Genomic DNA, 17,369 nt, shown 5'->3' on the forward strand with positions numbered 1-17,369 from the left:
TCATTCTAGAAATTATCTGACAAAAGGCATTGAAACGATTTATAGCTGGACAGGTTTTATTATAAGAATAATGCCCTTGCATTAAAATCAGCCATTATTACATTTCCTCCTGTTCCTTTTAAGGAACAAACAGGTAAGAGACAACAGATGTTTGCAAAAATATTAACTCAAATGTTTTATTATAACTTCAGAACATACCATGGAAGTATCAGTTACTACAGTCTCAGTTTAAGAGTGATCATCATCTAGTATAACATGAAGAAAAGCAAAAGGCTTTAATGGCCTTCCTCCCAGAGTTAGAGAGAGAGGAGAGAGAGAGAGAGAGAGAGATTTTTTTCTCAAGTGTAAGTGGTTTGGCTGAAGGCTAAGACAAATATGTCTTTCCCTTCCATGAGAGATGCCCTTGAGCAATAGATCAGGAATGCACAGCTTCTTCCAAGACAAGAATGGCAGGCTGAAGGTTATACTGCCAAAAGTGATAGATGGGTAAACATTAAACATAGTTTCATTTTCTTTATATTTAAATTAAATACAGTTAAAAGAATAATTCTTCAATTGTTTATTTAATTCGCCCTTTTGTCAGCTGAAAAAAGAAATTAATCATGTATATAAGATTCTGGGGGCTGCTTCCAAGGTTTTTGAGGAGTGATACAGTTTATTGATTGATGGAGTTACATGCTTTTATGACACTAATTCTTCTGCATCGTAACACCTCTGGATTAAACATTGCAGATGGTTTTCTTCCTTCCACTTCAGTTAGAAGCTTTAAAAGTTACATGCAAAAAGATCAGGTTACTGAGTTGTAAAATTTATTTGTTTACTTTTCTGTTTACAATTTACTTGATTTGATATATAGCTACCTAGGCTGTCAGTACTCTAGAATGTAAGATCCTGCTGATTGTTGTCTTACAAAACAAGTCCGTAATTTGTGTAAAGAGGAGAAAACTAAGTTCCTAGACTGTGAAATATGAAATATTCTATTTGTGTCTGCATTACACATTCACACACAGTAGTACACCTAAATGAAGATCCACTGAGGTAGGCAAAGTGGTGAAGACAAAAGCAGCAAGGGGTCACCAACTCAAAGTGGGGATGAAAAGGGAAGGGATACATTTGTCCAAATCAACTGAAACACAGGGGAAATGAAAAAGTATGCAATGCACTTTGTTAGTTGCTGCTGTGTAGGAGAATCTGTCAACTGTTGAAACATTGAAAATTAGGCACATTTAGATTTGGACATAACCCACCTAAGGCTTCATATAAACTTGAGTGATGAGAAAGCAGATTATTTTTCCAGAGTTCCGTGTGCTCTAAAATACAATTCAGTATTTAATGTAAATATGAGCATTTAAACCTCTTGTGCAACATTTCCATCCCAGGAAACAGACAACTGAAATAAGTAATAAAGATCAATAAAGGGCCATAGAAGACAAGTTAGAGCATATGTTTAAGATCTTTGTGCGCTCTTGCGCGCGCTCTCTCTCTCTCTCTCTCTCTATATATATATATATATATATTGAATATATATATATATATATATATATATTCGAATTTGAATATATGTGAATATATGTATACATAAAATTGATCTAAGTAAGGGAGCAGCTGGATTCACACATTGCCCTAAGCCAAAATATGGGTTTTATTGTGGCTTAGTGTGAAGTATTACTTTAGCCATTATAGTTTCTAAATTATGGTGTATAGTCTAACAGTATATGTGAATCAGGCCATTGTGGCTTCTTTAACAGTTCATGGAAAAAACTAGTGTCTTCTGTGAATCCAAATTAACTTTATTAAAATATATGGTCATAGCCAAAAAAATTCAAATTTTGAGAAAAGTAAGCAGAATATAAATATCCAGTAAAAACATATTCTTACCTGAGACTAAATATATCTAGAATGCAGTCAGGTCCAGTAACTTCTGACTTATTGGAATGGCACATTATTTGGCCACCATTCTGGAAACTTCTCAATCCTGGTCATTTAGAAGGTAGCGCACAACTGCATGTGAGATTGATCTGGGTAGTTTATGATAAGAGAGTTATCGTAAGGGTTGTAAATAGGGCAGTTCAGAAATACATGTGCTACTGTTTCAATTTTGGAATCTGAGCAGACATCTAAACACTCTTGATAAGTATTGCCATTCAATTTTCCCAATAGTACCGTTGTTGGAAGAGCATCCAAGTATGCCTGTGAGAAAGCCCTTCCATGTGATGGGACAAGTAGAGGATAAAGGGAGAGTGGGAGAGTTGGCCCTTCATCCATCCTGAGAGTTCATTTTAGTGAATCCAATAAATTGTGTTAATGTGTGAATGCACAGAAAATTTGGGGATGTCTGTCAAACTTGCTGAATAACACCCAGTTCTCAAAAAAACCCCATCATGTAGTATTCATACTCTAGAATGAAGCAACCATCTGATAGGATGCAATGGCCCATTCTTCATGTTCTACATGACAGATTGTTCTTTTCCATTGTTGAAGTTACCAATAGAAAAGTGCATATGGAAAAGTATGTCTTGAGTGAAAAGATCATATACTTCAGTACAATATCAAATGCCTCATATTTTTTTATTTATTTAAGACTAAGAATCATATGTAAATAATTATGTGAAATTATGTGAAAAAATATTTTCAGTGAAAAAATATAGCCTTATGAATGCATTTCTTTTGCAATTGATCATTTGTTTCACAGTATTTCAACCATACTTTCATCAATACTATCCTAAGACACTGACCTCTTTATTATATATCCATAATCATTTATATAGCCAAAATATATTTATAAATCAATATCTTGGGCATATTTACAAGAGTGTGTTTGTTTGTTTTCCAAAACATCTCTTTTACCTGAAGATTTGTTTTGAGATCAATTTATATTATCAGAATCAGATGTATGAAATACAAATGTTTAATATTTCTTACTTTAACACTTTTCTGTTAAAACTGTGATGCGTAATGAAATTACTTGTACAATTTATTTGCTGAATCTTTTCAATTTACATGTGTAGAACAGAGCTACAGGTTCTAGCAGAATGATTTCTGTTTAAACTGTTAACCTTATATCTAGTAATTGAAATATAAAGTCTCCAAAGTGCATGCTACAAATCTCTCCCTCAAAAAATCCCAAAAATTTGTCATGGGAACATGGCCCACTGGAGAGTTCTGGCCATTATGCAGCCAGTGTGGTGTGTAAACAGAAGTGTACAAGTATCCCAGATGTGTATTTGCAGAAGGAAATTGAAACATTGCCTACTTCTCAAGTGCATTTCTATTCCTGATCAACAAAAAGCAAAGATAAAATTACATTTATTATAATTGTAATGAGACAGAGTCATATATAAACTTGAATTTCAAAAACAAATTGGTTGAATTATTCAACCCTTCTAGAACATTAGTCAGCATTAACTAAACATTTTTCTTTATCTAATCATTGCAGGATGGTTCACCCCATATCCCCCATATGCCTCTGACCTACTCTCCAGTTTCAAAGATACATGATCAAAAATTTCTGGCAGATAGTTCATTTTGCATAACCCATATACCAGAGAATCCTAGAAATCAATTACTCTTGTTAGAGTAAGGGGCTTTAAGTTTTTAATTCTGCTTTCACATTTGAAATTATTTTATGGTCTCTGTATGTCTGTAGGTAAAAGTTCTCAAGGGCAAAAGTTGGTTTAAGTGTAACCACACTTAAGTCTTATTCTCTATATACACAATGCAATAGATCTTCAGGAATGTGTTGATTTATCCAGATCTGTGTCTCTTACAGCAGTGTATTTACTATATTATCTTTTACATTTTCATAATTAACATTTCATTGAAACTCAGAAGTACTAAGGTAAAACATAATGCCCATGTTTTAATAGTGGCATCTGAACAGTTTTCTCTGCATCTTACCTTCAAATCCTTAACAGCAGCTCAACGCAAGCACAGAATGCTATTTATGCAGTCAGTTGCCATGGACAGGTGAATATCTGCAGTTAAGGCCGGTAGAAAAGATTGGTGTTCTTAAGTTTAGCCATTATTTGTAAAGGTGTTGTCAAATGAAACAACTTTGCATCTCACTCTGCAGCTGAACCTTAGCCAAGATACCCATAAAAGGCAACTAACCCAAATCAAGAGAGGGAAGGTCATGGGGATGCAGAAGAGTGTATTTCCATTGTTAACGACATGCTCAGATGGGAAGACCTTTTATCAAATGTTTTCTTGGAAGAATTCTCACATATCTGTCATCAAAATGGTGGGGTGATGAATTGTGACTATCAATTATTTATGAACCTTTTTTACATGATGAAATTTATTTAAAGGGCATACAATTTGGAGGTGTTGCCATTTGCATGATTTCCAAGTGACCATAATCCACCACAAAATGCTGTTCAGTGGTCAGCATTTCCTTCCTAGTGGCCTGAGGCAGCTGCTCATCGGATTCACGAAAAGCATACAGTAACCAGTTCAGAGGAACCCTTTGACCCTTCCTCCACCTTGAGATACCAGGAATCCTCAGCCACCACTACAACAGAGACATGGACAATTTTTCTACATTTTACAAAGCTAGAAAATAACCAGTACACTACAATGCAATAGGCAGACAGAATGTGGGACTGGATTGGATTGTAGACAGGTTGTTGGCTATCTGTTTCTCTCAGCTGCATATACCTGAGAGGATGATTGTCAGAATGAAAAAGGATAACTTAAGAGCCATCCTGTATCTGTATCATGGATGAAAGCCTTGCACATCATTAATTCATTGTACTCACTAGGGGTTTTCATAGAAAACCACCCTATTGGGCAGCCTGCAATCAGGTTGTAATAAAGGGCAATACAGGAAGGAAAAGTTGGGAACTGCACAGCAGCAGTAAAGACATGAGGCTGTTCTCTCAGTACTTAGAAGATGTGAGACCATTGAGTAACTAATAGTGTCTCGTGAGGCCATAAAGTCAGCGGTGGGTCTTGCCACCACCCGGCAGTACGCTTCAGTTGATTATGTTCTTTGCAACATCCTCATCAGCCTGGGATCCCCCTGAGGGCTCATAGGCATCGCAATCCAACCTATCTGGAGGGAAGTTGCTGTACACATTCACAAAATATAAGCATGGCTCTTGCAAACCCAGCATAGCCTCAATTGGCAGGGCTTATAAATGCCTATCTAAATATGCAGAAAATAAATGAGGAATCGTTGCATTTTATCCCTCTCTTTTGAAGAAAAAAAAAATCAGCTATGTTGCAATTCCACATGTCTTCTGTTTAAGTGGAGTTGAGTTAAACTTACGCTCCAGGTAAGTGAGTGCAGGATTGCAGCTGCAGATGGCAAGATGAATTCTAGAAAAAAAATCACAACAAAGACAAATGCATGTTGAAAAAAATGGAATGAGTTGTTTAACAAGATAGTGTTAATGAATTTCTTAAGAGAGTAGGTAAATTAATGAATGAACTGAAATATGTAGTCTACAGGATAGCATGCTTGCTAAGAATAAGATTATAATGCAGTCCTATTGCCTGTTATTTAGAGGCCATATTAAGTTCAAAATTCTCGAATTTTAGTCAACAGTGAACAACATACGTGACTACAACATTATAATTCTTTCAAAATTCCCCATAACTCTCATACTATAGTTTCTACTACTGCTACTACTATTGCTACTTTCTGTTTTTCTGTCTGTTTTAGAGACAGGCAACAAGAAGCTAAAAAGCACGATACAAAGAAGCACAGAGACAGGAATGGCAGCAGAGATGAGAAGTCGCATGGTCCGTCAGCCAAGTCGGGAATCAACTGATGGTAGTATCAACAGTTACAGCTCAGAAGGAAAGTGAGTTGAAGCCTCTGAGAACCAGACCCATTATATGTGTCAGGCAGGCAGGTGATTTATAGCAACTGTGGGTGTCCCAGAAGGTTTAGGGTGTCCATAGTGATGCATCAGGAGGCAGACCAATTGTGGGGCCCCGGCAGGAGAGGCAATCTTTTAAAGAAGGTTGGGGAGAAGGGGGAATACACAGAATTAGCAGCAGCAGTGCCTATATAGAACAGAAAAGGAAGATAAATTGGGACAAGGTTGACCTAAAAACCCTGCTGTCTCATTGCAGATGAATTGAGTGGGAATTGTGGTTGCTCAGTAGTGAAGAAAAAGTACTTTGGATATTCTCTTGGGTGATTCTGCTGACTCTGTAAGATAAAATATCACTGGTTATGCTCTGGCAAGACTTGCTACTTAGTGTTTGAAGATCCCAGGAGAAAACTTTAGCCTAAATTGCTGTTTTAATATGTGATAGCTTTAATAGAGCCTTCCGGGTAGATCTGCTAATTTCAAAGGCCCTAATTTGATTTTAAATATGGGATGTTCTGCTGAGGTTTTTAGTTTCCTTTTAGCCAGACATTTGTCAAAAATGGAACCACCAGGATGCAGAAAAGTAGTAGTACAAGAAGAAGCAGCCTAAATTTGGTTCAAGATTCAGGGCAACACCTCTAGGCTGTTATTCATCTGAACGCTTTGATTTTTTTTTTTTCACTTTGGAAAAATGTAAATTGTGACAACCATGCTTGAATGAATAATCCAGTCATATCATCTCTGAAAATAAGATAAGACTGTTCTTCGATCAATTGGCTGCATTCATCCAAATCCATACATATTTGATATGGCCCTTGGTCCTAAATAGGTGGCCAAATTCTGCTATAGGGCTTCTGATGTCATGACAGGATGCCAAATTTGGGGTTCTTTTATGTACTGTTGTTATTGCTAGGAAGAAGGAGAAGTTGCAGGAATGTTTTCCCTAGCTGTGTTGTGACTGGGATGGGTGCACACCATTTTTTATCCTGCCTAGGACCTTGGCTTGCCCCCAGCTGTTTCTAGACGGATGGAACCATCAACACATAGTGCTACTAGGAAAGATGGGGACATTTCTTTACTGCCTTTACAATTATGGAGAGTCAGCATATCCAGAGTGCTGATGGAGGATGGGAATTGTAGCCCAGAACACCTGATGCTTCCACTTGAGCTGGATGTGTACACTGGGGTTCTTTGTTTCCATAATACTAGCATTGTCATACTTTATGAGACAATTTCAGAAATGAACAAGAGCTGCAAAAAGACCAGGGTTCAAGAATATGGCAATGTATGTTCATTCACAGCTGTGCATTTAGAAAAAGAGAGCCATGCCAAAATAATAGCCAGATAGTATGAATTATTTTTTAGCCTTTCTACTCTGTTTTTATTACAGCCTAATATTTCCTGGAGTTCGACTGGGTGCCGATAGTCAGTTCAGTGATTTTCTAGATGGGCTTGGACCGGCTCAGCTAGTAGGACGACAGACGTTAGCAACTCCTGCCATGGGTAAGAGTAGATTTCATTTTGCCTGCAAAACAGATTAGTGTTTAAAAATGCATTGTTTGAGGGTGGGGTTATCATGTCCATTTCTAATCAAACCGTTTAAAAATTTGTCCCACTTTCAGTCATTCTGTATATATATGATGACTGCAGTTAGCCTGCAGTCAAAAACAGAAATGCTATGTGAAATAAGAGAATAGTCTGTCTTGTAAAAATGCAAAATGCTGTAAATGTTCTGGCAGTCAGTATTTCAGAGTCTAGAGAGTTGCTGATGCACTGCTATGTGCTGTGCCATTTCTGTGGGCTATATAGTGAATTGACATTCCTGAATCTTTTAGCCTGGACCATGAGCTAATTGCATAAAAGGAAATATGAAGGCAGTTTATTCAAGTTGAAATAGATAGCTCGAGTTTCTTTTGTGACTTTTTCTATCTTTGTCTGTACCAGATTGTGTAAGAGCTCCACGGTTTATTTTCTCTTTTTAAATAGTTTTTTTTAATTATTATTGAAAACATTTAATCACACTCTAGCGAAAATGTTCAAGCAGGTGAACAACAATGTCCAGAAAACTTAGCTTGGATCCAGTTTTGCCCTTCTGTTACTAAAAGAGCATCTGAACCTGTGGGAATTCTTGCTGACAGAAGGGTAGTTTCTCCCCTTTTTTATACAGCTCTCCTTCTACCAACTCCTTTGCTGTCCTGGAAAAAAACTTCTGGGACAAATTTGCAGGGAAGCCAAGGTGGTCCAAGGAAAGGATAAGCTGGAATGTGTGTTCCCCTGATCCTGTACCTTCCATCAACGAGCGTCCATTCATGGCATTTCTGGATCTGATCCCATCAGTTTAAAGCAGCTGGCCTCTCTCAATCCCTTGTGAGCTGGCAAAAGGCCAGGGGAGCAGAGCAGTACAAAAGAGTTTTTCTACACCACTTGATTCTTTTAACCATTCACCAAAAGACTTGGGCAAGCAATGCAGAGAAAACTCCAGGTTGGAAAGCTTCAGGTGTGCTGCAAGTTGTCCATCCTGGGAGGCTCCTCAGCCAAGGAGGCAAAGGCTGGGGCCAAAGGCTTCTGTCACTGTTCTCCAGTACCTTGAGGTCTGTAATAGAAGGCTGAGCAGGTCACTTTGCTTCACTCTTAGGAGCAAGGTGACCATCTGCTCTACGAAGCCGTTTCAAAGGGGTGCTCTTTTCAAAGTTATGTTGAAGCATCACTCAGCTCTAATGCATAGACAATTGGATTCTGATCCATTTGTAACCATCTAGCTCTCTTCCTCTTCTTGGAATTCTTCACTCCCATAACTCTGCTACCTTTCCCAGAACATAATGAATTATATATCCAGTGTACTAGGATGGTGCCAATATAAAGGTAAGGTACAAACTGCATGCATCAATGAATCCACTCTTCCAAAATGTAGACTGGCCTCCTTTACAGAGAGTGGAGTTCTGTCTGAAGATCTGCCAATAGGCAGCCTCCTCTTTGAAAATTGATGGCTTGATGCCAAGTAAAGCAGGAGAAGGAGAAGGAGCAGCCTTAAAGTTTCCTGAGCAAGAATACAACTTAACTTGGCCACAGCTTCAGCTACCGCTGTATTTTTATTTAGGGTAGGGTTTGTTTGTTTCTTTTTAATGTTCCTTATTCATCCAGAGATGTACTGGCTGTGTTTGGGATACCACTGAGTCAATTGTATTTTAAGTGATTGTTTGGCTTTTTATTTATGTATAAATTCATAGATACCTGCTGGGTTTGAGTCAGTGCAATTCTACAATCAGTTCACATATGACTTAGGCTGAAAACAAATAATTTATTTTTCCCAGTGACATTTTATTTCCACTATTTCTGCTTTTAATTTTTCGTAGGCTCTGGAGAGATTCTAACCTAGAAAACCAATTGAAACATTTGTTCTTTAAAAAAAGTGTTTTGGAAAACTTCTCTTATATACTGGAGATATAAATCTTGTTCTAGTTGGAAAACTCCTGAGCTGTTGCACCCTCTGCTGATGCCCAGTGGCCACCAAACAGTAGTTTTTAAAAAAAGAAAAGAAAAAAGAAAAGAAAATCAGTGCGTATACACTAGGATATGGCTGTGGAGCTGAAGTGGTTCCATCTGCCATAAGAGTATCATTTTTATTATTGCCAGTCAACCAAGCCAGTTACATTTAAACCTATTGTTCTGTTTATTCCTTTGATGTTAGTCTAAATTGCATACTACATAAGAGAAGTTGTACTATTTAGTTAAAAATGTAAGTTAAACCAATTGTAAAATAAAGGTAGCAAATTTAACAGGTAAATTGAGAGTGGCCACGATGGAAATGTTTAATAAGACAATAAGTAGCACAAATTAAGGTAAACTATTGAACTTGTACATTCATTCATTCACATGGTTAATATGATAATGCTATCTCCATCTTAGGTGATATTCAGATTGGAATGGTGGATAAGAAAGGGCAGTTAGAAGTGGAAGTCATTAGAGCTCGAGGCCTAATACAGAAGCCTGGCTCTAAATCTACCCCAGGTAAGAAAAGCTCTGCCTAGCCAAATTTTGATGATGTCATCTGGGGGTGCTCTGGGATTCACAGTTTTCAGATTCTTTCTCTTTGGCATATGGCTAAGAAGAATGCAGTGTCCCAAAATATGGATAGAACACTCAAACACTGCTCTGTGCACTGTTTGTGAGTATCCAAGGGCACCCACAAGAAGAGACCAAAAAAGTCAAGATGGTGGTACACAACTGCATAATTCAAGACCCACCCTTTTTGTTTGTGTTGTGTGGGCTTCAATCACAAGGCCACCATCTCGACTTTTCTGCCCTCCTCCCCAATGTCCCTATAGATGTTCTTTTTTCTTAGCTTTTGTTCTTCAGAACTATAGCATAATCACAATCATCTAGGGAGATCTTTAAGGGATCTATTGGCTTCACTGCTACCATTAAACTTTTTCCTGATTTGGACATTCTTTTGTTTTTCCATTCTTTTTTAATACATAAATGTAAATATCTTTACATACTGTAAAGATAAATATATACATACGCACACTCAGACACACCACACATATATACTCTGTGTGTTTGTGTGTGTGTGTATGAAGCAACATTATGGAATGTGGGGAAGGTATAGAAGCACACAGTCACAGATATGTTTTAGCATTTGAACAAAGAATTGAATTAAGTTTTATTATATAACTTTAAAAGGTTGTGAACATATTCCCTTAGGATTACAACCTACTTTAACTTCTACAGAATTTCTTCCTAGCTTTCCTAAGATGATTGTTAGTAACTTACATTGTACAAACTGTCTGTAGCCCTAATGTCTGCCTTCTCTGGCAGTAAATATCCATTCTTAACCCTAAGGGGTGGTAGTTTTCCTAGGCTAGGATTCCAGCTTTCTCTCAGATCTGTATTCTACCCACACCTCTACTCACTCTCTCCTCAGTCTCCCCACCATTGGAATGTAGACTACAAGGAGGTGCCATGCATGACCATTCTTGGAATGACAGATCTAATACCCAAGCATCATATCTCCTATCATCGCTGCAAGAATAATTAGAGCAGTTATGAAAGAGTGCTTAAGGGATGTTGTGGGTGGGGAGCTTCACTTGATTCTCCTAACACTAAGAGAATGCCCAAGATCCCTCAAAAAAGAACATAACATGTGGTAGTGGTTACAGCCTTTTTGGTCATGTTATGCACTAGAGTAGGCATGGCATTGTTTAACACAATTGCCTAATGAACCATTTGAGATTTGACAGAAATGATTGTATAAAAACATGTGCTTTATTCACATTTGCCTCTTCAGCAAACACAGCAATTTCTAATTAAATCTGTTTTATATTTTCATCCATTTCTCTATGCATAAGCATCAAGAAGGCTATAAATTCAATAGATGTTGCCAGATGTTTCTTGTGAAACTGTGTAAGAAGTTAAATTGTAATGCCTTTTTTGATTATTATGAGAATAAAGCTCGCTGTATTTTATGAAACTTACTTCTGAGTAGCTATTTATGGGATTGCCTTGTATACTTCATCATAGAACAGATGACAAAACATTGTCATAACTTAACAAATCTCCTGCATCATTAAGAAGCGTACAGAGCAAGGAGGAAGCCAGCAAGTGAGGGATGCCCTGAAGCCAGAGCAACCAAAGTCTTCAGTGCCATTGCTATCCTTTGCACAAGTCAGTCAGTTGTCATTTCCTATCAAGGAGAAGCTCAAATCTCTGAAAAGACTCCCTGCTGCAATGAAAGCTATTTCAGACATCCCTACTGGGAAAAGCATAATTTTCTGGCTCAGTTCTTTTGTGCTAAAACAATAAACACTGACAAGAAGACAGCTACCTCTTAGGAATCCTTTCCTGATCCATAATTGATCATATTTATCAATTAGTTAATAGATATAGATGATACAGATACAGATATAGATGATATAGATAGATATCCATCCATCCATCCATCCATCCATTCACAATCAATAGCAGGCATCTTACATTAACCTTTCTTTCTGATCTTCAGAAGAAATACGTACATGGATTAAGGCATGCAGAACATTTCTATGCTTTCTCCTGGTAGAAGTTAATAATTTATGTGATCATGCCAACAACTAAAAATATGTTTGGGTTTCTAAGAGTTATGGCAGATTTATACTGCCAATTTTTGAAGAAGGGGTTGTGTGCACTAAAGGAGAATACTAGATGTTTGATTCATTTCATTGTCTACATTTTTTGGTAATTTACCAGTTGCCGCTGTCGTTTTTGTAATTATGTCAATAATTTAAACTTATTTCTTGTTGTGGTACAAAAGCTTTAAAAATAAGGGAGTTATCAATTTAAGATGTAAAAACATGATACTGCTTCTACTTTGTAGCACCGTATGTCAAAGTGTATCTGCTGGAAAATGGGGCATGTGTAGCTAAGAAGAAAACAAGGATTGCCAGGAAAACCCTTGATCCTTTATATCAACAGACGCTGGTTTTCGATGAAAGTTCACATGGTAAAGTCCTTCAGGTCAGTAGATGCTTTATCTTCGTGCAGCCTATGATCACTATCAATGATGTCAACTGAAATCTGAACATTCTGGCATAGTTAGCTTAAGTTCAGCCCGGAAAATACAAATTGCATCGCTGCATTTTACATAGTAATATGAGCAATAGCTTCCTCATTTTGCTGCTGAAAAAGATATCCTTGGGACATGCCATGAATATATTATTACAATTATTGGAAGACTGTCCTATCTTAGGTGGATAGCTTGATAAAAACTTTGATAGGATAGTTGACGTGTCATCAGTGACAGGAAATGGTCTTCAAGAGCTTAATAAAGCTTAGTGAGACCCATTTGAATTATTGTGTAGAATGGAAGAAAGATCTGAAGTTAAGGGAAAAGAGCAAAACAGAGAGAACCAAGGGTACAGTGATTTGGCTGGAGGAAATGCAAAGTTTTAAGGTCCAAGGGATTTCTTTTAGATCCAGTAAGTGACTGTGCCTTCCGCTTATAGTATATTTGCATTCTACTATACTATACTTGTATGTTTGTCAATAAAACAGTGCAAAAAATATCATAAGTCTCTGGTGTTTTCCCATCCAAAAGAAGCTAAACCCAAATCGTACTACACCTGGAACCTCCCACTGTTTGGAACTTTAAAACCTCTGACAATATATATCATAGTATAGCCTTGCAGATAAGGTGGCCCCTTGTTGCTACTATCTCAGAAGGTGATCAAGATCTGGTGTTTCAGAGGGCCTTTGAAGATCATGGGGTTATTTGAACTGTACTTGTTGAAGTGATGCCAGGTGACTGTCAGGAACTGCAAAGAGTTTTATGGTTGTGGTTTATGATTTGTATTGCCATGTGTTTCTTTTGTTATATATGGTCCTAAGTATATTTTAATCTGAGTACTGCAATGAGTGTAAGTCAATCAGAGACATTTCTGATTAGAGCCCCATGTAAGCCTAAGTAAATAAATAAGTAAATAAGCAAGCATTAATTCTGCCTGTTGTCTTTGCAGGTGATAGTATGGGGAGATTATGGCCGAATGGATCACAAGTGTTTCATGGGAGTTGCACAGATCTTGCTAGAAGAACTTGATTTGTCCAGTGTGGTAATAGGCTGGTATAAATTATTTCCACCTTCCTCCCTGGTGGATCCAACGTTGACTCCTCTGACTCGCAGGGCTTCCCAGTCATCTCTGGAAAGTTCAACTGGGCCTCCTTGTATTCGATCTTAATGAACGTAATAGCAGGAGTTCTCTAACAAACTCAATATCACTCAAGGCAATCAGTGGGGAAGGGAATAGCTATTTACAACGGTGAAAAACAGTTTTGAAAAGAGACAATCATCACATCAGTTCTGCCTGTAGTAGTTGATCCAAAAATATGTCTGAGTTGTGTATTAAAAAGACAGCTTAAATTGATTGGGCAAAGCAGTATATGAAAATATAGTCAATCCATCTAGCAGTGACCCTGATGTTTATCCTAATCAGGATTTGAAGAGGGACTTTTGAGATTCAACTGGAACTATCATTCTCCAACAGTGCCCCTGTCCCATTTTGTTTCTCAGCAGAAACCATAAGCAGTGTTAACATCCTGATATTTCTGTATTGTTACTTCTTCTACTTCTTTTTTCTATGTTCTCCTGCCAGTTTTGTAAAAATCTTCTTGATGCTAACAGAGACTCTTCCTTTCTTTTTCTAAAACAAAATCAAAAAGGGCTGAAGTACATCTCTGTAAGCATCTCCAAAAGTGTTCATTTGCGATCCTGCAATGCCAATAGTTGTCCCATCATCCCTCCATTCTGGTTGTCCACAATCTTAATATGTGGAGAACTAGAACAAATGGCCAACGTCTAGTTTACTTTTGCTTATTACAGCTTGTCACAATTTGTCATTGTAAAAAGAGAATATATTTGCATTATGCATCAAGGTTGGTTTGTTTTTTTAATCCTTTTAAGAGTTTGCATGGAGGAAATGTTCAGCTGCATCTATTGTTACAGACTTGTTTTTAAAAAACAAGCTTTGGTTTGGCTTTGGTTTTAGTTTTAATATACTGGCAATTATTTTTGTAAAGTGGTTATTTTACCAGAGCTCATAAGAAAAGTCATTACAATCATATCATAAGCATATAAATTACTTCTTAAAAATTGACCAAGAATTGGTTGAACATCTGAAACTTTGAGCTGTATCTAGGCTGCTTGAATTCTTGTGTTACTTTTGAAAAGACTTAGCTGCCCCTGTTAGAGCATGCTATAAATAGTTCAATTTTCCACTGAAAATTCTTTTTTTAATACTAAATTTATTAAGTTACAATTAAAAAGATAAAAACTAATACAAACTAAAGAAAAAAGAAAAAAATAGAAAGTGCAGAAAGAAAAAAATAGAAATAAAAATAGAAAAGAAAGAAAAAATAGGAATATAGTAAAGAAAAAGAAATGAAATCTATAAAGAAATGACTTCCCCCTTCATTACAACAAGTATAAACAATTTTAGTAATTATCACCTTCTCTTAAAATACAACAAATCATCTCTTCTTCCCATATCTCATCTCTTATCTATAAACAAATCCTTAAAGCCTCATCATTCAGTCCTGATCAGCAAAAGTCCATTAAGGGTTACCAGAGATAACAGCTATTTTAACCTTGATCAAATAGACCAACTTTATATTCCTTCCTTTTAACAATCTTGATCTTTAGTCCCTTCAAATAATGTCCTAGAACTTGATTTCATTTTTTCTTTGTCACAAAATTCCTCAAAGCTTTAACAAGTCTGTTTTGTAAATCTGTTATAGGAAAGTTATCCAGGTCACTCTTCTAGTTTGTTATTTGTATATCCCTTTTAATTATTAAGACATCAGCCAATTTCTTTTATATGTCCAGTGTAACATCTTTTTCCATGTAATTCTTTTAGCCTATCATTTTTAAACCCACTTTCAGATCAGTCTCAATTTTGTCAGGTAAAATTTATTCCTCTTCTATAACATCTTTTAAACACGGTCTGTCTATAGAGGCAGACACTCTTAAAATTAACTTCTGGGTCCATTGTTCAAAAGTATCTTTCAGTATGTCCAAAGTTAAAATATTTTCCTCCATTCTGTATTAGTGAGTCAAATTTAAGTGTTCTTCTCCTTAACTGTAATCTTTAGTTCCTTCTGGTTCCCTCTAGTGTCCAACCTTCAAAGTCTCATCGTGTGTTTTTTTAAGAGAATTCAAAACAAAAGCATTTTCCCAAAGGATGGATTCTTACAATTAATTCCAAAATCTTATTTCAAAGCCATCTGGACCTTTAGTCCACTTGTAACTCCAAAATCAAAGTTCTACTCACACTTTTGCTGTTTATTCCACTGAAAATTATTTTCCACTGAAAATTCCAGTTGAACTATTCTGCACTTATGAATGCTTTTTAAAAAAACAACAACAACAACTTCAGTTTACATAGCTTTGAGATTGATGCAAGCACAAAGCTTGATTGTTTTAAAACAAAGTTACCTCGGGGGGCCTGGGGGGTGGGGTGGGAGAGGTATAGTTAAAGGAAGAAGAATAAATATACTTGCATTTTATTCATTCAAGTCAGCCTTTCCCAACCTGGTACATCTGAGATGTGTTTGGACTACAATGCTCTAGGAATATGGTGAGTTTAGTTCCAACAGAACTGGAAGGCACCAGGTTGGGGGAGGCTGATTTAGATTCTTTATGGCCTTGAAATCCCTTGTGATTTTTTTATGTTTTTGTTTTTTCTTGTAAATGTGCTTTAAAAAGCCCTGTAGAATATGCAGGTGCTTTGAGATGTTTTCCTTCCTTTTATGGTGATCTCACAAAATAGAGCAGCATGACCAGGAATTATTCCAAGCTGCATGTACATTTTTGTAAAAGAAAAAAGGGGGGAAAGGGGAAAAAAAGAGGGGGGAGGGGAAAAGAAAAAGGGGGGAAAGAAACAAAAGAGTTTATTTAATAATGTATGTTAGTTCTACATAGGCCAGGTTGTATGTTGCATGTACTTGTACAGTTTGCTCGTAATTACGCTAATGAAGTAACCAAGAAATCTAAGCCATCCATTTTTTTCTTATAGACATTTTGCAGGTTTCAGCCAGGCCATCAGTTAGTCTGGTGCTAAATGTCTATTGATGGACTTTATTTTTTACCCTATGGAAAACGTGATGTAGTACGGACCAAATTCCTTCTAATAAATATTTTGGTGTAGATTCCTACTGTGGGGCTGTAACACATGTAGAAACTGTGTACACAATTAAGTTTTCCTTCATAGACATAACTGCCTGCACCAAGTGAAATATTTATTATTATTATTATTATTATTACTATTATTATTTAATATTGCCAGAACTATTCTGCCCATGTTTCCATGGGGCAATGGATTGATTACTGCTCGACCTGCTGAGCAGGAAGAACTGAAGCATTGGTGCACTAACTAGATTCTGTTTTGTCTTTTAGTGGCCAAATAAATAAATGATTCGGTAGTATCTTTCTATTTTGACCACTTGTCTTAACATCTCCCTGTGCTTTTAAATGAACTTCCAACTCATGTTATGTAGACATGTTTAATAAAATTTCCTTTTCATGTTCAGTTGCAGTTGTTGCTTTCTGTTCAATATGTACACGAGTAAAGTTGAATCCTGGCATCACTGATTTTTGTATTTTGGTGGGCTGGGCAAAGCATGTGTGTCTTCAGTGCCCATGCCTTCATTTGGTGCCCACCTAGTGATTCTAAGGAACCCTAAAGGTAAGCAATATGTCAAGATCCGTAAGAACCCCAAGAATCTACACGCAAGCTGATTGCATTCCAGGGTTTCCAGAAAAGTATAAAACATGCAAATATGGCAATATATATAGATAAATAAATGATAGATAGGAATAGAGTGGATCTTTCCCAGGAAGGCCTCCACACACTATACTCCTACCTCTGTGTTACCTTTTGTCACTCTAAGCCAGTGTTTCTCAACCTCAGCAACTTCAACTCCCAAAATTCCCCCAGCCAGCATGTGAGAAGTCCACACATCTTCAAGTTGCTGAGGTTGAGAAATGGTGCTCAACCCTGGGTGCCTGTCTCCAGCTTCTTTTCC

General features: G+C 36.9%; 1 protein-coding gene across 2 annotated transcripts in view; it reads left to right on the forward strand.

The window, feature by feature from the left end:
• RIMS1 (regulating synaptic membrane exocytosis 1) overlaps positions 1–15,805 on the forward strand; it is a 256,269-nt gene extending 240,464 nt beyond the window's left edge. For both annotated transcript variants that reach the window (XM_088137738.1, XM_088137735.1), the window contains 5 exons: positions 5,666–5,807; positions 7,213–7,325; positions 9,729–9,830; positions 12,172–12,311; positions 13,310–15,805. In XM_088137738.1, coding sequence (XP_087993864.1) covers positions 5,666–5,807; positions 7,213–7,325; positions 9,729–9,830; positions 12,172–12,311; positions 13,310–13,528 — 716 coding nt within the window. In that variant the 3' untranslated portion in view covers positions 13,529–15,805. The remainder of the gene's footprint in view (positions 1–5,665; positions 5,808–7,212; positions 7,326–9,728; positions 9,831–12,171; positions 12,312–13,309) is intronic.
• The last annotated feature ends 1,564 nt before the right edge of the window (positions 15,806–17,369 follow it).

This window comes from Python bivittatus, unplaced genomic scaffold (genome assembly GCF_059951505.1).
Source record: "Python bivittatus isolate LINGU-HERP-01145 unplaced genomic scaffold, Pbiv_v1 ctg000020_np1212, whole genome shotgun sequence".
Lineage (NCBI taxonomy): Eukaryota > Metazoa > Chordata > Lepidosauria > Squamata > Pythonidae > Python > Python bivittatus.